At 37.9% G+C, this 22,589-nt stretch overlaps 1 protein-coding gene across 2 annotated transcripts; it reads right to left on the bottom strand.

Annotated features, from left to right (window-relative positions):
* Positions 1 to 616: 616 nt before the first annotated feature.
* tmem33 (transmembrane protein 33) lies at positions 617 to 19,754 on the bottom strand. Of its 2 annotated transcripts, none has more exons than XM_034182032.1 (8): positions 19,675 to 19,754; positions 16,282 to 16,347; positions 14,231 to 14,325; positions 13,194 to 13,381; positions 11,448 to 11,515; positions 7,972 to 8,105; positions 5,363 to 5,446; positions 617 to 909 (listed from the first exon to the last, which is right to left on the bottom strand). In XM_034182032.1, exons 2-8 carry the CDS (start codon positions 16,327 to 16,329, stop codon positions 780 to 782), a joined length of 747 nt encoding a protein of 248 aa, XP_034037923.1. In that variant the 5' UTR covers positions 16,330 to 16,347; positions 19,675 to 19,754; the 3' UTR covers positions 617 to 779. The 2 variants fall into 2 exon arrangements, with proteins under 2 accessions (XP_034037923.1, XP_034037924.1); XM_034182033.1 differs by lacking the exon at positions 19,675 to 19,754 and adding an exon at positions 19,599 to 19,603 and having other exon boundaries at positions 16,282 to 16,345.
* Between the last annotated feature and the right edge of the window lie 2,835 nt (positions 19,755 to 22,589).

Here is a 22,589-nt window from a genome sequence, read left to right as displayed (position 1 = left end):
TGGTTCTGCTGGAGGTTTCTTCCTGTTAAAAGGGAGTTTTTCCTTCCCACTGTCGCCAAGTGCTTGCTCACAGGGGGTCGTTTTGGCCATTGGGGTTTTTACGTAATTATTGTATGGCCTTGCCTTACAATATAAAGCGCCTTGGGGCAACTGTTTGTTGTGATTTGGCGCTATATAAATAAAATTGATTGATTGATTGATATATACAGTTTCCCACTTTAACGCCATTGCTGACATCATACCTGTGGACAGTTTGCATGTCTGATCAACAGTTACTGGCGTTGATAAAAAAAAATAAAATAAAAATACAGACAAATCAGAATCTAATGCTTTGCACAAGCATTTGACATGGCAGAAGCAAGACACGCACACAAAATCAATTTTCCATCCATATAAACACAGAGTTAAGATTATGTTAAAGCATACTGTAATTTAAATTAGCAATCTGAGAATTCATTTTTCACAAAAGCATACATTTTTTTATAAATAAATATGGTCAACAAAGAAAAGAGTAGATGAGATAAGCACTGTAGAGTCGCTGTGTGCCTTTCATTGAACGCAAAGTAAGGGGTGTTCACCTGTTAAGCAGGTCACAAAACAGGAAGAAAAAAAATAAGGATGGGTGTTACTGGTCGTCTTCTGTATTCAAATATAGGATGAAGAAGATACACAGATTCAGTGGTTGACAGTCAAAATGCCATTCTTTCTGATGACTGTCAGTCCATATCACAGTTTATGTCGCTCCTCAATCAGTGCCCCCACCTCCCAAAAAAGTGAACTCAGACTTCTGTGGGTGCAAGGCGGCTGATGAAGGCAATACTGCTGAGGCACATTCTCCGAAAAAAGTCAGGACAGGCAGGCCTCATGATGAAGTGCTCCAGAAGAATTCGAAGTTCTGTGAAAAGGGTGCTGGGGCAGAACGGAAAGGGGTTAATTTTCCAACTATGATGACACACTAGAACATTTATAAAGTTGGTGATTATCTGCAAATAGATGACAACAGTCACATGACCAAAAAGTTTGGTACGAGCTGAAATTATGTGATGACAATATAGGACAATACTGTGCAAAACCAGTGTGTTCACAATGTGTGTTTGAATAATTTATTGTTCAAGTTTTGTGCACAGAAGAATAGCATAAAAACACAGCGATTAAACACCACATAAGCAAGGGAGTCAGGGGTCTGTGGCAGAAAGCAAGTTTAGCAAACTTTGAGCCTAAATCTGGAACTGACCTGATGAACCCTGAGATGGGAGAGTCTGAGTTACAGTGAGGAAAATAAGTATTTGAACACTCTGCTGTTTTGCAAGTTCTCCCACTTAGAAATCATGGAGGGGTCTGAAATTTTCATCTTAGGTGCACGTCCACTGTGAGAGACATGATCTAAAAAAAAAAAAAAAAAAAAAAAATATGGAAATCACAATGTATGATTTTTTTAATAATTTATTTGTATGTTACTGCTGCAAATAAGTATTTGAACACCTGTGAAAATCAATGTTAATATTTGGTACTGTAGCCTTTGTTTGCAGTTACAGAGGTCAAACATTTCTTAGAAATCATGGAGGGGTCTGAAATTTTCAACTTGGTTGCATGTCCACTGTGAGAGACATAATCTAAAAAATAAATAAATAAATAGAAAAAAAATCCAGAAATCACAATGTATGATTTTTTATTTATTTATTTGTAAGTTACTGCTGCAAATAAGTATTTGAACACCTACCAACAAGCAAGAATTCTGGCTCTCACAGACCTGTTAATTTTTCTTTAAGAAGCCCTCTTATTCTGCACTCTTTACCTGTATTAATTGCACCTGTTTGAACTTGTTACCTGTATAAAAGACACCTGTTCACACAATCAATCACACACCAACCTGTCCACCATAGCCAAGACCAAAGAGCTGTCTAAGGACACCAGGGACAAAACTATAGACCTGCACAAGGCTGGGATGGACTACAGGACAACAGGCAAGCAGCATGGTAGAATCAATCAATCAATCAATTTTTTTTCAATTCATGAAGACAACAACTTATGATTATTTATTAGAAAGTGGAAGAAACACAAGATGACTGTCAATCTCCCTCGGTCTGGGATTCCATGCAAGATCTCACTTTGTGGGGTAAGGATGATTCTGAGAAAGCTCAGAACTACACAGGAGAACCTAGTCAATGATCTGAAGAGAGCTGGGACCACAGTCACAAAGATTACATTAGTAACACATGATGCTGTAATGGTTTAAAATCCTGCAGGGCAGCAAGGTCCCCATGCTCAAGCCAGCACATGTCCAGGCCCGTTTGAAGTTCACCAGTGACCATCTGGATGATCCAGAGAAGACATGGGAGAAGGTCATGTGGTCAGATGAGACCAAAATAAAGCTTTTTGGAATCAACTCTACTTACCATGTTTAGAGGATGAGAACAACCTCAAGAAAACCATCCCAACAGTGAAGCATGGGGGTGGAAACATCATACTCTGGGGGTGCTCTTCTGCAAAGGGGACAGGACAACTGCACTGTACTGAAGGGAGGATGGATGGGGTCATGTATTGCGAGATTTTGACAAACAACCTCCTTCCCTCAGTAAGAGCATTGAAGATGGGTCATGGCTGGGTCTTCCAGCATGACAATGACCCCAAACACACAGCCAGGCCAACTAAGGAGGAGCTTCGTAAGAAGCATTTCAAGGTCCTGGAGTGGTCTGGCCAGTCCCCAGACCTGAACTCAATAGAAAATCTTTGGAGGGAGCTGAAACTCCAAACCTGAAAGATCTAGAGAAGATCTGTATGGAGGAGTGGACCAAAATACCTGCTGCAGTGTGTGAAAATCTGGTGAAAAACTACAGGAAACGTTTGACCTCTGTAATGGCAGACAAAGGCTACTGTACCAAATATTAACATTGATTTTCACAGGTGTTCAAATACTTATTTGCAGCAGTAACATACAAATAAATTATTAAAAAAAAAAAAAAAAAAATCATACACTGTGATTTCCGGATTTTTTTTTTTTTTTAGATTATGTCTCTCACAGTGGACATGCACCTAAGATGAAAATTTCAGACCCCTCCATTATTTCTAAGTGGGAGAACTCGCAAAATCACAGGGTGTTCAAATACTTATTTTCCTCACTGTATAGGTTCCAGGAACAGCTGCACTGGTTCACTCAATCAATTCTGAGTACATTCACTCTCAGTGAAATGTGCACATAACTGCAGAAAGCCATTGTCTGCTTCAGGGTCAGCAGGACGGAGGTGACAGAGATAAAGTAGGGGTTTGTTAAAGAAAACCTGTCAGTGAGCAGGTTACCACGGAAACTGTTACCTACAATGCCTTGCAAAAGTATTCACCTCCTTGGGCTTTTACAATTGTAATTTGTTTATATCATTTCAAACAAAAAGTAATTCCCGCTTCTCTATATTGAAATTTCTTAAAGTATCCTCTTTAAACTCCAACTGAAAGCAAATCTCTAGAACCTGATCTAATTGAAATAAAAATATAAAAGCTAAGATGACTGGCTCCCTTTGGTGTATCACACGTAAATCATCAGTTTCCTTCAGACAAGCCAGGGGATGGATATATGAACATTTTCACTAAATATGTCTTGGACTTAATTTACATTAATCTTTAAGAAATACAGTGTAGTAGTGTATGCTTAATCTGCCTGAAGAAGGCAGTTCTCAAAAACTGAGTGACCCTGCAAGAAGGAGACGAGTGAGGAAAGCCACCAAGCCACCCAGACATCACTGAACACGTTATAGGCTTCTGTGGCTACGACTGAAGAACAGTGTATCTTTCTGGAGATGCCACTCATCTCTGGTTTAATCAGAGATTTAATTCAGGCCACTTCCTGAAATATAACCCAAATACACCCAGTGCACTCACACTGACCAACAGTCAAGGACACTCCATGAAGTTCACATTACACAGCATAAAACACATTACAAAGCAGGTAAGATCAAAAGCGATTCACCGGAAATATTTTTTGCTGATGTAAAATTGAAAAGGGCATGAAACCTTTGCACACCTTGCAAGTATTTTTTTTGTCTCCCTCTCTTCCATCATGTCATTCTGGGGTACTGAATTCTAAGAAAAAACATAGAACTGATATGATGTAATGTAAGAGTTGAATAGGACCTAACCACAAACACTGGCCTGATGACACACTGGGACACTAATTAAGCAGAAAAATAAAGAGCAGGGTAGCCTGCTTTACATGTCAGATGCAAATGTATTATCAATGTTCTGTATATTATTAGACCAGTAGATCTACTGGTCTAATAATAAGATGTCAGTCTGTAATGTGCTGTTAAATGAAGCTTTGATTCATGAAGCTTTTCGAGAAGTAATTGGCCATGACAGTTTTTTCTTTGATGAGCTTTGCCATTATTACCAAAAAGAACAGCCAGTGGCCACTAATATACTGTGCTTTGTTATCATTTACTTTTCTGACGTAAAGCCACACGTTTGACCCTTGATCGTCAACCATCTCGTATTTTTTTCAACAGCTGCATTAGCATGCCTTCTACCACGCAACTTAACTGCTGACAGCACTGTAATGGTAAAACTTACAATTTCTAACCAACATTGTTTATAAATACAACTATTAAATTCTTACTAACATTTAAATTCCTTCTAAACATTTTAGTTGCTGAAATTATTAATTATTATTATTCATAGTAGTAATAATATGAAAAAATGTATTCAGAAGTGGACCTCTAATCTAGGTTCGTTGTGGGGTGCTGCAAACAGAATGCAGAAAACACAACCAGACTGACATGTAAGAAAGTTTTATCAGCGTTTTTTATGTCATGTCATCCTCAGAAAGAGACTAGGTGCATTTGGGTAGAAAAAAAGCATTAGTATTTGTACTGCATCACAGATCAGCTGTCTTGAGTGAGGAGACACACAGCGGCACAGAGATTTAAAGAAAAAAAAAAAAGCGCTAAAATGTTTTTGTAAAACCATAGCTCTGAGTGTCGTCGTGCTTTGACAGACAACTGTTTTTCAACTCGGAGCTGCTGCACAGCGGATACGGCTCTGTGCTCGCTGAAAGTGGGCAATTCAACTGAACACAGACCTGCCCCTGCATTCGGGCCGGTTTTAATGCTGTGGTTGACCCACAATACTGTACAAAAATAATAGTAACGCACAGTGACTTGGAGAAGATTAACGCATTAGATTACTCATTACTGAAAAACACCGTCAGATTAGAGTAACACATTATTAAGTAACGTGTTATCGGCATCACTGGGTGTAACAAACTCAGAACATTAATTGTTGCTTAGCTAGGTTTTTAAAATACTTTACCATCGAGCTGCAATATCATTTTTTTGAGAACATTGTAAATGTTAAGCTTCATTAAAGATCTTACCGACAGTATGGATTTCTTCTCGATGCGTAGCGGAGTGTAAGGAACCGATAATAAATGAAAGGCAGCAACAAGCTTCCCTGGCCACTGTCAAACACAAACAGCAAATAAGTGGAAATGTGAGCCAAACATAAGCAATTTTAAAATACTGCCTTTTAAACAAATGAATTCATGCATAGGAGTTAGAACAGAAACTAAAGTTTACTTGTAACTGCATCTTTCTAAATATATTATATATATATATATATATATATATATATATATATATATATATATATATATATACACATACATACATACATATACATACACACACACAGTGGTGGGCACAGATAACCAAAAAATTAACTTCGATAACAGATAATCAGATAACTGAAAAGTTATCTTTGATAAAGATAAACCGATAAACCACCCAAAAATGTATCAGAAGTTACAGATAACCGATAAATTCCAGTATTGTTTCTAGTATATTTGCAACTACTAATAAACTGAATTTGAGTTTTAACACCACAATTGCTTCTGGAAACATCAAAGCGACAGCAGACCCAAACAATGAGCCCACACTTCTATGTTTGAACATCCTGCCTCCTGCTGGAAGTTCTTACTTACTACACAGCTTACAGTGCAGAGGCAAGCTGAGAGCAGTCACCAAGCCCAACTCTCTACCAATCACAATGCTCCGGTCAGGCGGAGGTCTTGGAAAATAAAGTCATACTGACTTATGGTTTGGTGCATAAATAAAATGAATACTGATAGAATAACTCCATTAATGTCAATTCTGTCATTTGTACAAAGTTAAAATATAACATATCTTTTAATGTTGAATAATGCACTAATTCTGAGGTTTTGTAACAAACAGATCGCAAAAGATTCTGGGTAAAATGTACCTCTGCTAAACACTGATTGGTTCAGTCATTCACTAAACCAACACGTTAATGTGACGTGTGTCGTGTGTTGGTGTTTACAGATGTGCTTTTGTAAAATATTCCATTTTTTATTTGTAAAAACAGGCATTTTTACAGAGCCCTGGAAGTGTCATCACAACATGTTTTGCATGTGGAGAGAATGTGAGAATGTTCAGATGATTTTTCATTCATGTGAGAATTTTTTGGACCGAGTTTCAGGTTAATCGCGCGTCCTGCATCGTGTAGTGCACATGGAGTAACAAGCTGCGTTTAACATCTCACGACCACCTTCTGATTGCTGATCGTATGGTCGAATGAAAATCAAACCTGTTTGATATTATTCTGGTGTGGGTTCTCATGAGGGTTTCCTGCTGCTGAATGAGGGGCAACAAGCGTCCTACCGCTTGCACTGTGCATGTGCAAACACCGCAGAGCTGTCGTGTAATGTTTTTTTTTTTGGTTTTTTTAAACTTTGTCTCCCATCGAGAGTTTTTGTAAATTAAGTTTGAAAAACTTAACTTGTGATTAAAAATATCATACAGCTTCTGCTCATCTTCAGGACGAATACTGCCATGAACACTACTGGCCAGTAGATGGCAGCAGAGGCCTTGAAATCTTTCCAAAACAAAATTCCAGATAATCCATATCTGCTGCGACATTTAAGATGTGTGGAATTTAACAAACACAAATACAATAATGTCTATAAACCCAAAGAATATATTCACGAGAGTTTTAGGCACTAGAGTTTAATGCTGTTGTCCGTGGAGCCTGAACAGAGTGTCTGAAATGCATTTGTCCTGTCGTGAACTTACTGAGATTACATAATCCTACCCATAATGCACTGCTCGGCACAGCATGTCCACACTAAAACTTTAAGAATTAGCACATTACTTTAAAACTAAAACATATATCTGTTATTTTCACTTTATAAAACTTCAGACATGACAGTAATTTTAAATAACTTGTCCAAAATTAGTTTGGTTAAAATTTGAACCATAAGCTAAAAATGTATGCCTCTGGATGACTTGGGTGATATTGCCAGTGTATCGGTATGGTGTTAAAGGAAATGATTTTTTTTTTTTTTTAAACAGTTTTTCCTTTGCCTGCAGAGGATAGTGTAGTTTTTCATAGAAACAGCTGTCTTCTGTTTGCAGAGGGTGGAACCATACATCTGTTAGGAAACTTTTATAAGGTAGGTGCTCAACTGATTTTCAATTTTAGAAATGTTTGCTGCTGTTCAGCTTTGTTTATTACGTTATCGGACAAAAATTCATCGAAGACAATTAGTCCGATAATGGTTTTTAAAGTTATCTAAAAAGATAATCCGATAATGAAAATATTATCTTCGATAATTATCTGTTATCGGAACTGTGCCCACCACTATATATATATATATATATATATATATATATATATATATATATATATATATATATATGCGCAGGTGCATATGAAATATATGCTAACACGTGAAAATAATCCATCAAGCTGCTCATCATCATTACAAAGGATCTTGGTAATGAGACACCATGAGATTGATAAAGCAAGTTTCCATATCAAACCAGCAATTCCACCATAATGTAAATGAATCCAACTTTATATCATAATACACTTTAGTGAGAGAAAAAGCACTACAATAAAATTAACATTTACATGAAAGGCTAAATTATGTAGGAAATTACCAACAACACTTTTCTGATCAGTTACCTGAACAGCATGAAAACGGTGGCTGGCATCAAAAAAATCTCATTGCAGGCGATGAACTTGAGGATGTTCTGCTGATTAGCAGTGAGTTTGTCCAGGAGGTTTCTGATGAACATCAGGCTGTTGGGGCCCATGGACTGGAAAGAAATAATACTCAGAACTGATAATAATGTCTTGATAAGTCAGTTTTCAACAACTTTACTTTATAAGTAATAATCTCTTTAAAAATAAAAGTGACAAATCTCAAATTTATTAGCCTGGGGTTATAAATGATGAACTTTTAACTAAAACTTAGTACATATAGCATTTGTAGTATTTTTAAGTGTTTCAGATTTGTGTATTAGTGTTAATAAATTTGCTGTTAAGATATTTATCTGTTTTGCAAGTAGAACGAACCTCTTCCATCAACTTTACAGCCGTCCCAGCTACTGTGTTGGAGCGAGGCACATCAAGCACTGATAGTTCCTTTTTCCAGTGAGTAGAGAAGCATTTCACATCTTTGGGACACTTAAGTTTGGATATTGCTAACAGCAGGTCTTCATAATCCATCTCTTAATAGTGTTGGTTAGAAAACCAGACACGTGACCATGTACAACCCCTGGCAAACATTATGGAATCACCGGCCTCGGAGGATGTTCATTCAGTTGTTTAATTTTGTAGAAAAAAAAAGCAGATCACAGACATGACACAAAACTAAAGTCATTTCAAATGGCAACTTTCTGGCTTTAAGAAACACTGTAAGAAATCAGGAAAAAAAAAAATTGTGGTAGTCAGTAACGGTTACTTTTTTAGACCAAGCAGAGGGAAAAAAATATGGAATCACTCAATTCTGAGGAAAAAATTATGGAATCATGAAAAACAAAAGAACGCTCCAACACATCACTAGTATTTTCTTGCACCACCTCTGGCTTTTATAACAGCTTGCAGTCTCTGAGGCATGGACTTAATGATTGACAAACAGTACTCTTCATCAATCTGGCTCCAACTTACTCTGATTGCTGTTGCCAGATCAGCTTTGCAGGTTGGAGCCTTGTCATGGACCATTTTCTTCAACTTCCACCAAAGATTTTCAATTGGTTTAAGATCCGGACTACACGTATTTGCAGGCCATGACACTGACCCTATGTGTCTTTTTGCAAGGAATGTTTTCAGTTTGTTTTTGCTCTTTGGCAAGATGCATTATCATCTTGAAAAATGATTTCATCATCCCCAAACATCAGAAAAGTGTCCAAAATATCAACGTAAACTTGTGCATTTACTGATGTAATGACAGCCATCTCCCCAGTGCCTTTACCTGACATGCAGCCCATATCATCAATGATTGTGGAAATTTACATGTTCTCTTCAGGCAGTCATCTTTATAAATCTCATTGGAACGGCACCAAACAAAAGTTCCAGCATCATCACCTTGCCCAATGCAGATTCGAGATTCATCACTGAATATGACTTTCATCCAGTCATCCACAGTCCACGTTTGCTTTTCCTCAGCCCATTGTAACCTTGTTTTTTTCTGTTTAGGTGTTAATAATGGCTTTCGTTTAGCTTTTCTGTATGTAAATCCCATTTCCTTTAGGCGGTTTCTTACAGTTCAGTCACAAACGTTGACTCCAGTTTCCTCCCATTCGTTCCTCATTTGTTTTGTTGTGCATTTTCGATTTTTGAGACATATTGCTAAGTTTTCTGTCTTGACGCTTTGATGTCTTCCTTGGTCTACCAGTATGTTTGCCTTTAACAACCTTCCCATATTGTTTGTATTTGGTCCAGAGTTTAGACACAGCTGACTGTGAACAACCAACATCTTTTGCAACATTGCGTGATGATTTACCCTCTTTTAAGAGTTTGATAATCCTGTCCTTTGTTTCAATTGACATCGTGTTGGAGCCATGATTCATGTCAGTCCACTTGGTGCAACAGCTCTCCTTTTTAGATGCAGACTAACGAGCAGATCTGATTTGGTGCAGGTGTTAGTTTTGGGGATGAAAATTTACAGGGTGATTCCATTATTTATTCCTCAGAATTGAGTGAGTCCATATTTTTTTTCCCTCTGCTTGGTCTAAAAAAGTAACCATTACTGACTGCCACAATTATTTTTCCTGACTTTCTATAGTGTTTCTTAAAGCCAGAAAGTTGCCATTTGAAATGACTTTAGTTTTGTGTCATGTCTGTGATCTGCTTTTTTTCTACAAAATTAAACAACTGAATGAACATCCTCCGAGGCCGGTGATTCCATAATTATTGCCAGGGGTTGTAGTTGCAATGAAATCACAAGTTACCCTCAGCTGTTCTCGCCAATTTGGAAGAAGGAAAAATGCAATAAGTGCAAAAATTTCTCATGAGTTCAACCTGGTACTGTGAAGTGTTGGCAGCTTGTGCCATTTGATGCGAGGCCATTTTTCCTCCATTTTGTAAAACTTGTATCCTTCAAAAGCTCAAAAAGGAATTTAAAATCATCTCTCCAGCCAAGGTTCTCATACTCTGGTATCACTTCTATGCCCATGTGTGCATTTTGCAAATCATCATACTGTTCCAAAATCTCATCAATAAACTCATAGTTAATGTTAGGTGACTGTGACCGTATAGGAAAAAAGAAGTCCAACACATTGCAGAACAAGATCAAGAATGTGGTGTTGGCAGCCGATGTACGTATTGAGGTTCATCGAATCCCTTGTCTCGAAATGTTCTCTGAAGCCTGGCTACAACACCATTTTTGCGACCAGTATTGACTGCTGTGTCAGAGATGATCATCTGAATACTGTTATATTTTATCTTTTATCAATTTTATCTATTTTACCTTTATTTCTTGTTATTATTGTTTATTAATATATTTTAGCAATACTTATTTGTATATATTTTCTTGTTATTTCTTGATACTTGCTAATTCTTTTCTTATGTTATTTTTAAAGTAGTATTGTGTAAACTCATGCATTTTTAAAAGTGATGCGGTGCTAGGTGCGGGTTTTTTCATGATCAAATGAAATAAATTTCAAAAGTGATCTACGGGGAAAAGTTCATCAAATGCAACATCAGGAAAATGAAAGTTTTGAAAAAGGTTTTGTAGTCATAACCCTAGTAGCCATCCTGAAAGTTAAAAATCTACCACATGCTCAAAACAGCAAAGTACCTAACAACCTACTTTTTTAAATTTTAAAATCATCCAAACATTAGTCCTACAAAAATATAAAGTACAGCAAGCCCTGTATTTTCCATAATTTTCTTGTTTAAATCAAATACAAATTTAATATAAGACAACACATATGTTGCAAATAATTATAAAAGACAACCATTAATAACCATGCAATATTAAGGTCCAAATCAACAGTTTTGGTCGAATTTTAAGTCCTAATGTTGAAGCTCTATTGATACATGCATTTTCCTTCATAGCAATGTTTTGAAGATGGAATTTTAGTCATACGACAATTATGAAATAAATAAATAAAAATCATTAGACCTGATAGCCACTGACCCATTACAATACTTACGTCAAGGACTTTCTTTGTGTAGGTCGTTGCATGAAGCAAAGAGAAGAGGAAGACTGGAAAGATGCTCACTGGAAACGGTCATTAAGGATCAACGTGACACCTTAAGCACAACAAAATTTACTGTGGCTACAAGAGCTGCATAACTGGCTCATGTGATCACTTAGAAAACAGAGGTTTTTTTATGTAATCAATGTTACTACCGATTCATAAGGAATATATTTTTTATGGTTTATGATACCATGTTGGTGAGCTCTCTTGCAAAAACATTTTTATTATTCACAAGACCTGCTTAAGTAATGATCAAACAAAAGCACAACTAAAGGAAAGTTTAACAATTTCATTTTACAATATAAATTAAAATGACTTGTAGCAAAGTGTTTGCTGTGCTTCCAGTCCTTCGTAAAGCCCGTCTCCTGTGTACTCTGGTCAGTGCTTCTATGGACAGGTTGTCTGGAAGAGTTGTGGTACTACAGTGACATGGATGTTTGGAGTCACTGACCTGGACATTACAAATGATGCCATGAGCTTTGTGGAGCCAGTGAATGTCGTAATCCAGTTCTCAGAATTGGACTATCTGAATTTACAATGCTCTTGAATCAAGACCAAGAACCAAGCTTTTAATAACTGTTACTGTATAATGAGTGCACATTAGCTGAACTCAATGAGATTCACTTTTTCCAGCAAAGACATTTATGTCTCCAAGAACTAAGCTTAAGGTCAGAACATGCCCGAGACAGGCTTAAGAAATGACAAGGTTACTGAACAGAGGTGGCTGGCCATGCAGATGTCTGCAGGATAAAGAGCCACGTGTTCATAGCTCTGGTGTTTGCAGTTCTACTGTATGGCTGTGACACGTGGATGCCAACCAGTGCTTAAAGATCATGGCTGCATCTCCTTGGTACTAAGACCCCTTAAAGAATGGAGTATCACCACAATGACCTTGGGTCAAGTGAGCACCTTTAAAGAAAAAGGAAAGAGGAAAAAAAAAAAAAAAGCCAGATGTCATGTACACCCAAGTCTCTCACTTTTTTTTTTGTATGAGACTGGGGTGCACAGCCAATAAACTCCTAACAGACACCTGAATTAGCAAATCAGCTTGTGGCAGTGCAGGGAGAGATGGAAAATGTGCAGGTTCAGGGGTCCTCGAGGACCGGCTTGAGAACCCCCGTGACCCGATCCCGGATAAGTGGTTGAAGATGAGTGACAAGTGAGTGATGTTGATATGGCACAAACGTTACACCAGATGCCCTTCCTGAATGCCACATTACACGGAGAATGGGCATGGGTGGTCTTGAAAGTAGAACCTTCTGTTGTGGAAGCGAGTGCACTTGAGCACCACAAAGACATCCGGGTTGGGAAATGATAATGTTTCATAATAATGTTGAATTTAAGGATGAAGATGTCAATTATAAAAGTATATTAAGTATTAAAAGCCAATTTGACCACTTCTTTTTGCTATAATTTTTTGTTGTTGTTGCTATATCCTAAAATAACTTAAGTTGCAGCTGACCCGACTGCAGAATGAAGAAGCCTCTTATCTCTCCAGAGATCATGAATACATAGACAAAATGTTACATATTTTTACAAGAAATAACAGACTACAGTACCATTAGTCATAATAATAAATGGCAGCCCTGGTGACAAAATAATCTTGCAGACACAGCCATATACGATATCAAACTTCACAAGAGATTCTGTGAACTCTCTTCTTGTATATTTTCTGATTTTACAATGGTGACAGGATACTTGTGATGGGGTAGGAGTTAACCAGGATGAGTGAGTAAAGCAGGTAATGGCAGCTGTCCTCCTGAAGAGCCTGGGCCAGGAACGCTCTGTTCAACTGGAAACGTGGAAGCCTCTGGTGTAAGCGAAGAGCACTGGTGAGAGCATTTGCTAACAAAGCCCGCTGATAGAAGTTAGCTACTGCATAGGGTCTGTAATGCACAAGTTGGGACAAATAATGTGACACAGTCATGACAGGAGTAGAGAGAATTGCATGAAAGAAATACAACTCAATTATTGTCAATCTATTTCATGACAAATCAATCATCTATAAAATGTATGCAAATAGTTAAAGATAAGCCTGCCACTTGCAAAAGAACTCACAGGCACATTTTTGCATTTTCTGCACAAATTAGTTATTCAATGCATCAAAATGATTGATCATGATGCTTCCAAGGGTTACAACTAATGATTATTTTCATAGCTGTTTAATTCACAAGTTGTTTGATCCATAAAATGTTAAAAAATGGTGAAAACTGTTTATTCAGTGTCTCCCAAAACCCAAATGTCTTGATTTGTCCGCAACCCAAATACATTCATTTTATTGCCCAAGCTGAAAAAATAAACTCATAAGGACACCAGAATATTCACATTTAAGAAGCTGACGTTAGAATTTGCTTAAGGAAATACTCAAAACAGTTTATCAATTATCAAAATGATCAGTGATTAACTTAAAAGTATATTCATCACAGTTTCACTGAGTTTTCATCACAGCACGATTTTGAACTAATTTGCAACTGCTAACAACAATTAAAAACTGTTCTGATTTGAACTGGCTGACACCCTGTCTTAAGTACAGTTTAAAATCGCCTGTCCTTGATGTGAAGCTGTTCAAAACCAGTCTGTCTTAAATAAAGCACAAAAGTAGCAAATCCTCACCTGAGACAATTTCATTGTAGATTTTTCAATTTTAAAATCATCACCACCAGAAAAGCTGGAATAAATCAAATTCTTACAACAAAAACAGTTAATAAGGTAACAGATCTAATGAGTGCACTCACCCCAAGAATGGAAGAATAAATATGACTGAGCAATAGACAGTGAAGAGGCGTGACAACCACATTGCAGTTTCCAGCTTGTTGCTCATTAAAAATTGCTGAGAGAGAGAGAGAGAGACCACAGATGAAGCAAAATAGTAGGGCTGCAGCTATCGAATATTTTTGGAATCGAATATTCTATCGATTAATCGGATAAAAAGTACCTTTGTGTTTCTAATATATTATTAAATTATATTATATTGTTATTCAATATCAGTAGTTGCAGGGCTTTCCCTAAAGCAGTGGCACAATGTTTCTGTGCCATCATGCAGATTTTTAAGTTTAAGGTGTTCCCTCTCTCTGTTTTGCCAAACCAAAAGCCCAGGCAGTCTGTGAAATCTTCAGTCTGTGGACAGTACATTCTTTTTTTCCTTCTTATTGCATATTTCGTATGAATTTTTTATTACTGTGATTTATTCAGTCTTTAGTGTATATTTATACATGCCGTACAGAGTGTAGCTCAAACCGAAGTCAAATTCTTTGTGTTCTGCGGATACTTGGCGAATAACACAGCCTTTGAAAAACGGCTGTGGATTGCAGCGTTTCCACTAAAGCTGCCTGTTGATAAAAACTCTTACCAAATCTGAATGAAAGATTTTTTTAAAAAATCATTAAAAATGACTCATTTAAAGTGTGCGTTCTTTCAATTCATCTTGCGGAGGTGGAGAACGGCCAGTGGAGCAAAACGTGTTTTTTTTTTTTTTAAATACATAAACACACTGCTTCACTTTAAGGGCGCAATAAGTCCGTTTCAGACGATCCGCGCGAACCGTTTCTCTTAAAAGACTTTATTTAACTCAGCGTGTGGCTTTGCAGACTTGTAGCATTGCCTGCTACATTGATTAGCACTATGGTCTTCTTCTGTATTTTTTGTGGGAGCGTTACAGCGCCACATACATGCCTGGCGTATGTACTACAGCTTTAAACGAAGCCTCGAGGCAAAGAATTGGCCTCGAACATTTTTTCTAATCGAATTATTCCAATTACTCGATGAATCGTTTCAGCCCTACAAAATAGAGGCAGATTATACAAAGTGCACCATCATTTACAACATAAAGACCCTGAAAAGGGATGGGTCACTTGAGAGTTGGCACCACATGTACTTTAAGAAATGAGAAGAGATGGAAAAACTGAACTACAGTGGCTCACTTCACCACTGAAAGTGAAAATGGTATTTTGAGGAGAGAGAGAAAAAAAAGCTCTCTTTCATACATGCTGAAACCAGATAAAATATGTGACAAAGACAAATTGTACATGGTAGATATAATACGGAAAAAAACAAACAAACAAACAAACAAGAACAACAAGGCCTAAAGCCAGGTCTTGAAAAAGCCATTTAAATAAAGAAGTCTTTGAGCTATGATTAAAAAAGACCTGAGTCAGAAATAGTGCAAAAATCAGGAGGTAACTTGTTCTACAGTCTGGCTTCAGCTACTGCAAGAGCATGATCGATCTAGAATTTACAGTTTGACCTCAGAACATCTACGTAAAGTTGACAGAAGCCTATAATGTCCTACTGTATTTGCGGAGAGTTAAAATTTCAGACAAGTCAGATAGTGCAAGGCCATTAATAACTTTAAAAACAAACATTAAAATCAGTTCTAAAACAAACTGGAAGCCAGTGTTTAAAATACAGGTGGAATATGCTCACTTCTGTTAGTGTTCATTAAAAGACAAGCAGTAGCATTTTGCACAAGTTGGAAGTGTTCAAGAGAAGATGAGTTAACACCAGCATAAAGCATTACAGTAATCAAATCTGGAGCTGATGAAAGCATGAATGGCCATCTCAAGATCATGTCTACTGGGGAAGGATTTTACTTTAGCCAGAAGACATAGCTGGGGAAAAAAAAAAGCTTTGACAACAGAGTTTATCTGCACTCTGCTCTGCTCACTGTATGATGAAAGTGTTTTCCCACAGTGGGTGGGTGGGGGAATCTGAAGAAAACCACAGAAATGTTTAACTTTAATGGTACACTAGAGTGGCAAAAACATGCAGTTTCAAATAGTCAACATACCACAGGTCCCATTGGGGGAGGAGTGTTCCGTTGGTTCGTGTCAGCCATCTTTGGGAGAGTGTGGCTCTGTTTAAAAACAACACTCAAATTACACTATGTAACAAATTTTTATTTTTGTTTTGTTCCTGGGTACACTGTGTTTTCCTAACCTGTTATGCCTTAAATAAATAGAAAATAGCAGTTATTCCACAGAAACTTTGCTTCTGTGATCAGGACAATGATATTTTGAAATTTGTTTTCAAGAATATTCTCGATTCGCCTTCACTACTACTGAGTAGTCTTCTAGAATATTCTTGAACTGCTAGAACTGTCCAGAGTTTTCTAGAAGTTTCCAGAATTATCTAGAAATTTCAAGAATCTTTTAGAACTTTCTAGAACGTTAAAAAAAATAGAATGTACTCATTTTCCCATAGACTTTAGACATAAGCAGTTGAAATATAACACTTAGAAGCCAGGAACAAAAATTGTGTTACACAGTGTTATAAAGCAACGCTTATTTTCGTGGTCATCTGAACAAACTTTAGCTGTGGTAGTTCAATACCAACAGCGGCTGATCTCTAATTTTCTGTGTGCATAAATGACATTTAAATACAGACACATGGATGTTCTCTACTAGAGATAGACAGATGTTAATCCAAACACAGCAGTCTCACATTTCATAAAACAAGCCCCTTTCAATGCGAAGAAGCAACTGCTCTACTCTACTCAGAGTGAATTCAAGTTTCTTTATATCGTGCCAAATCACAGCATCAATTGCCCCAAGCCGTTTCACCAGAACAGGGTCCAATAATGGCGGACTCAGCTCAGTTGAGTGGCCGTTCGCTCAGGCCATCACAATCCAAGACCCTCCAAGATACTGGAGCTTCTCATCCTGTCCTGTAATCCCAGAAACCCAACAAAGGAATGTCATTTCTGTCAGTTGTGTCCGGGACCTTGTTCTCTCAGACATTACTCAAACCAGACAGGTGAGGGTTCAGAACTGGGCCCAAGATAAAAGTAAGTCCCTTCTGCTTCTCCTGTGTTTGCACTCTGGGTTGCCACAACAGACCCAAGGTGGATTTTGCATGTAGATTTGGTACAAGTTTTATACTGGATGCCCTTCCAGACATAACTCCATATTACATGGAGAATGGGCAAGGGTGGTCTTGAAGGTATCAGGTCAACTTGTATCAACCAGGAACCTTCTGTACTGGAAACAAGTGAACTTAACCACTACCCCTGGCAGAATGGTTAATAGACCATATCGGAGTTCCGAGTGCGCATGTCAGAATCCACTTCCATTCGCCACTATCGTTACAAACAAACCCACATACGCGCACGTCAGGCACTGCTTTCTGTTGCATCAGGCTTTGTTTACATCAGCAATTCATGCATATTTCTCTCTCAACACTTGGACTTCAGTGATACACAGCTCCCAGACCAGCAGCAGATGTTCAACTGGTAGTACGTAGAGGCAAGATGGGCAGGATATGTGCAGTGAAAGACTGTGGGAATAGCACATAATCTATTGAGAGATAGAAGCAGAGAGTGTGTGGACTACACAACTGCAGGTTTGCATCTGGGGATTGTGATTGCCCAACGCCATTTCAGCTATTCCCATTCCCAACTGAGCCAGCCAGGAGAGCAGACTGGACAAAGTTAGTGAACAGAAAGCAGCTGGGCTCTGGCAATGTAAAGAACTGGACACCCAACAAGAATTCTCGTGTCTGCAGTGTACACTTCACTGATGGGAAGCCCACAGAACTGCACCCAAACACAACACTTCAACTTGCCTATGAGCTAAAGCAGGTGTGTGATAATAAAGCTTGTTTCTTAATGATTTTTCTGTTTCAGTGCTTGATGATCCCTCCTCCACTACAGTGACATTAAGCTTTTTCATACGCCTGTTTTCGTGCAGGCTGGTGACCAGTTTTACTTGCCTGAAGAAGTTTTTCACTTGCACACTTTTTCATTTCCTACCAGAAAAGCTTCTGAATATCGTTTTGTTGTCAAATTGGTGTGATTTAGATGCAAAACGTCCTTGAAGAGCGTGGGCTCATGAGCGATATTGAACTGTTTTACCGAAGCGAATGAAGCACGGGGGTTTGTTTGTAACACTGGCATCCCATCAACCCCTGCGCACGCGGAACTCCGACAAGGTCTATAGAGGGTTTTCAATCACGTGACCGATTTGCTGCAGGACAGGTGCCGTCGCCATTCTGGATTACAAGGAGGCTGGCGTGTGATAGAAAAATGAAGAGAATGTACGGTTATTATGAGGCTTTAAATCCTCGAGATAAAGCTATTTATCGTGATAGATGTGTAGCAGTTGGTTCAGTGGATCAGTATCTTATACCAGATAGTGAGTTTAGTATTAATGTAACGAACTGGCCGACCGTGTCACACTGCGATACTGTGAACTAGGAAGCCGCCTACCAGGTCAGCCTCGCCGGCCTCATGCAGAGCATCACAGCGGAGCTCTGAAAACGGAGGTCGGTCTTGAAGTCCTGAGCGATTTCTCTCACCAGGTGCTGGAAGGGAAGCTTATGGATCAGCAGCTCGGTGCTCGAGGACCACAATGTAAATAAGCATCCGTATTGGAAGCTTTCTTGTGTTATTCTCTGCAGTATTTTTATGTATTGTTATATAATTTTATTGCAGAATAAAATAAAATAAAATTCTGTGAGCAGTGGATTTCTGTTAGCGGTGGATCTCTCACAGCGCCATGGTGCCGTGAGGCTTCTTCACATCGACGTTGAAACTTGTGCAATTGTTCGCCAAATGCACAAAGTGTAATCACAGCGGCCACCGCGTTGTAATCCAGAATGGTCACGGGACACAAAATGACGTGACCGATACGTCACATGAAAACCCTCTATAGTGCACTCACCCCAAGTGAAGTCACACCACTCCAGTAATACAATATTTCAATTCTGATATGTTCATGTAATAAATTATTTATACACACCAGTGGTATAATATAGTGTTCTTAAGTTTTCTTAGCGAGATGATGTTTTAAGGTAAGGGAATATAATTGTCAGGTAAAAATTCCACTGATGGGAGAAGCAGGGAGCACTGTACAGTTCTATACATCACACGGGTAGGCCCCTAACTTTAGTCATTCTTAATTGTTCTTTTTAAAAAACCCTGACAACCAATGCCCTGGAAAGATTAAATACTGATAAACGTGAATCGATTAAAGAACTACTGTGGTAATAAAGCTAATGTTAGCTGTATAGAGGTCTAGAATGTTCTCCCTCGTTGCTAGCATGTAGCACCTCAGCCACCAAATGTAAGTACTTTGTTAGCTACTTAAACAACGTTAGCTACCTCCGTACCTTAAATAATCGTACAAACCATATAACTGGACTAATATAATGTAAAAATAATACAAAATAAAACTTTAAATCTTACCGAAGATTTACCGCGTCGTTCAGTTGAGGGTTAACGCTGAATGAGACAGGTCATAAGTGCCCATTGGGAACTGCTGATCAACTGACGTGAAGAAGAAAAAAAAATCAACTGACGTGAATTTGCGCAATATCGCCACCTTCTGTTCCGGGGTGTGAACCGCGGTAAGATATTAAAAAAAAAAAAGAAGAAGACGAGACACGATTTAATCAAGAAGAAATTTTAGATTAATTTTAGAAATACCTATGTACAGAAGAACTGTGTGTGTGTGTGTGTGTGTGTATACGTGTGTGTGTGTATACGTGTTTCCGAAATGTGCATTTGTCAGTAGGGGGTGAGCTACACGAGAGCGGACTCTTGTGGAATATTTAAAAAAATAACTAGAAGAAATAGTACGAGTAGTAGACCATGGAAATATAGGCCCAGTCCCAATACCCACTACACCCTACGCCCCTGTGTGAAGTGTACACTCAGAAGAAATGTGCATTAGGGTTCGAGTGTGCAGGTCACAAGTGTCCAAAAATTGCAGGATTGGGACAGCGTTGGCAAGCAAATTACCTTATACTTTTTCTTAAGGTTTTCCCTTTTTTTCTTGCATTGCTGAGGAGTTACCTTTCCCTCCAGGTCCATAATTTTTATGATTTCGCTGCAAGTCATTAAATAAACAATTATACTTTTTTTTTTTAACTTACTTAAACTTGTTTATATTGTTTACGGCTGTAAACTTACTCATAGCCTTGAGTTGAAGCATTCCTGTGACCAGTGAAAAGATGGTCATTTTCAGACAGGAATGTAATAAAATTAAATGTCATTTAATCTGTCCCCGTGGAATAAAAAAACAAGTGTTTAGGCAATGGCATCTTGACACACGTCTTCAGAAATGTAAATTAGTGATTGGTCATTTATTTAAGGTAGTTGTTTAATTTTTTTAATTTAAATGAGTGGGTAAATAACCGGTAAATGTTTTAAATAAATATTAATATTTTTATTTGGCTGTTAAATTGGTTGTTTTATGACATGACTACAAAAAGTAACGAAATTGTTCGCACGAATGTCCGTAAATACACACCAAAACGTCATGGCAGAGCAAACGTCCATTGTAATTACACATGTTAAGAATAAAATATTTACACTTGAAAATACATTTTTTTCGACACAGGAGCTCGATCGCCATCCATCTTTTTTTCCAATATTTTCCGCCGTTTTGCTCAAATACGTCACATGCAGAAATGAATTGTGGGTAATCGCCTTCGGCGAAGTTCGCATCGATGCGGACTTGGCCGAAGTGCAGACCAAGTGCGGAAACGGGGCGGGGCGAACTCCTCTCCGGAGAATTGGGACACTTGAACCCCTAGCGGGAACGCGCATTTGAGGGGCACAAGGGTGGAAGTGCGGGTATTGGGACAGAGTCATAGACCTGGAATGGACGTGCGCGCCTCCTATTAGCGTCGCTCAGGACAGGAAGCGGTCATTACTAAGGGTGGAGATGTGCCGATCATCAATAATAAACCGCTTTTTTGCACTAGCGTCGCTATTTCTTAACGGATTTTAATAAAGGTAGGCTTGTTTTAAAGCCATTTGAAAGCTCTTTCTAATGAACCTATGCATGTATGGGTGGAAAAAAAAAGTTTTTGTAAAATGCAGAAATTTGGGGAAATTATGACAAACTGTGCTGCTTTTCTATTTCTATTGTCGTTATTTGTTAAGAGATTTTAATAAAAGTAGGCTTGTTTTAAATTGTTCTTTCTAATGAACCCATACATGTCTGGGTAGAAAAAAATGTTTTATGTAAAGTGTGGAAATTTGGGGGGAAATATGCCATTCTGTTCATTTACTGTGATTGTTTTTTTTTCCTGTCATCATAATTCTTGATGGATTTTTATAAATTAATCCTTGTAAGTTGTATTCATGCTGATTAAAAGCTCTAACGAACCCATACATGCCTGGATAAAAAATCCTTATGTATTAAAATATCAATCTGAAGTATGCCTTGCTATTGTGCTCATTTACCTTGCTGCTTTTTCCACTGTAATATTATTGCTAGTCTTTTAATGACAACAACATATATATATATATGATTTTTACTAACATTTTATTCCAAGTAGATATAAAGCCATTCAGAATTTGACTTCTGACCCTCAGTCAGGGTAAAAAGTGCCAACCCCATCCCCTCCAAACACACTGTTAAAATTTAAATGCCGCCTATATATATATATATATATATATATATATATATATATATATATATATATATATATATATATATATATATATATATATATATATATATATATATATATATTTAAACATTTTTGTTTCCATATCTGTATGCATGTGAACGCAGCTTAATGAAAAGAACTTATGGCGTTGAGTTATACCAGTATAATGATATTAAATTGCGACATAACGACTTTAAAATAGACGTTTGTTTTACATAATTACATTAACGCTATTGTACAGTTCATTTTAGTATTGGAGAATCTGTTTTTGTAGTTGGTGCAGTTGATGGTGAAGCACTGGCTGCCTTTTATCCCCTCATTTCGCTTCTGTTTAACTGGCTCAAGGTCTCTCTCCACCCTTAGTAATGGCCGCCGTGCGGCACGCCGCTAGTCACGTGACGTCCATTCCAGTCTCTATTTCAATGGCATAGACGCCCCATCGACCGTGGGGCCGCCATCTTAGGCCGGTCATCCGACCCGCTCCACTCAGTGCTGTTTGACAGGCGAAACTGATTTATTTATTTATTTTTCTGCAAACGTCACACCTGTAGCTATGATACAGGACAAATGGTTCGTCGTATTTTAATATTCATAGTGGGATTAACAGTAGTAGAATATTCTGATATAGACTGTAGGCAGGTATTTAGCAAACACTGTGAACACACATTACACACTAATATCATGGGGTGGTGGCCAAGT

This window comes from Thalassophryne amazonica, chromosome 11, assembly GCF_902500255.1.
Source record: "Thalassophryne amazonica chromosome 11, fThaAma1.1, whole genome shotgun sequence".
NCBI lineage: Eukaryota > Metazoa > Chordata > Actinopteri > Batrachoidiformes > Batrachoididae > Thalassophryne > Thalassophryne amazonica.
The sequence above is the reverse complement of the archived record's forward strand: the minus strand, read 5'-3'. Positions and strand labels throughout refer to the sequence as shown.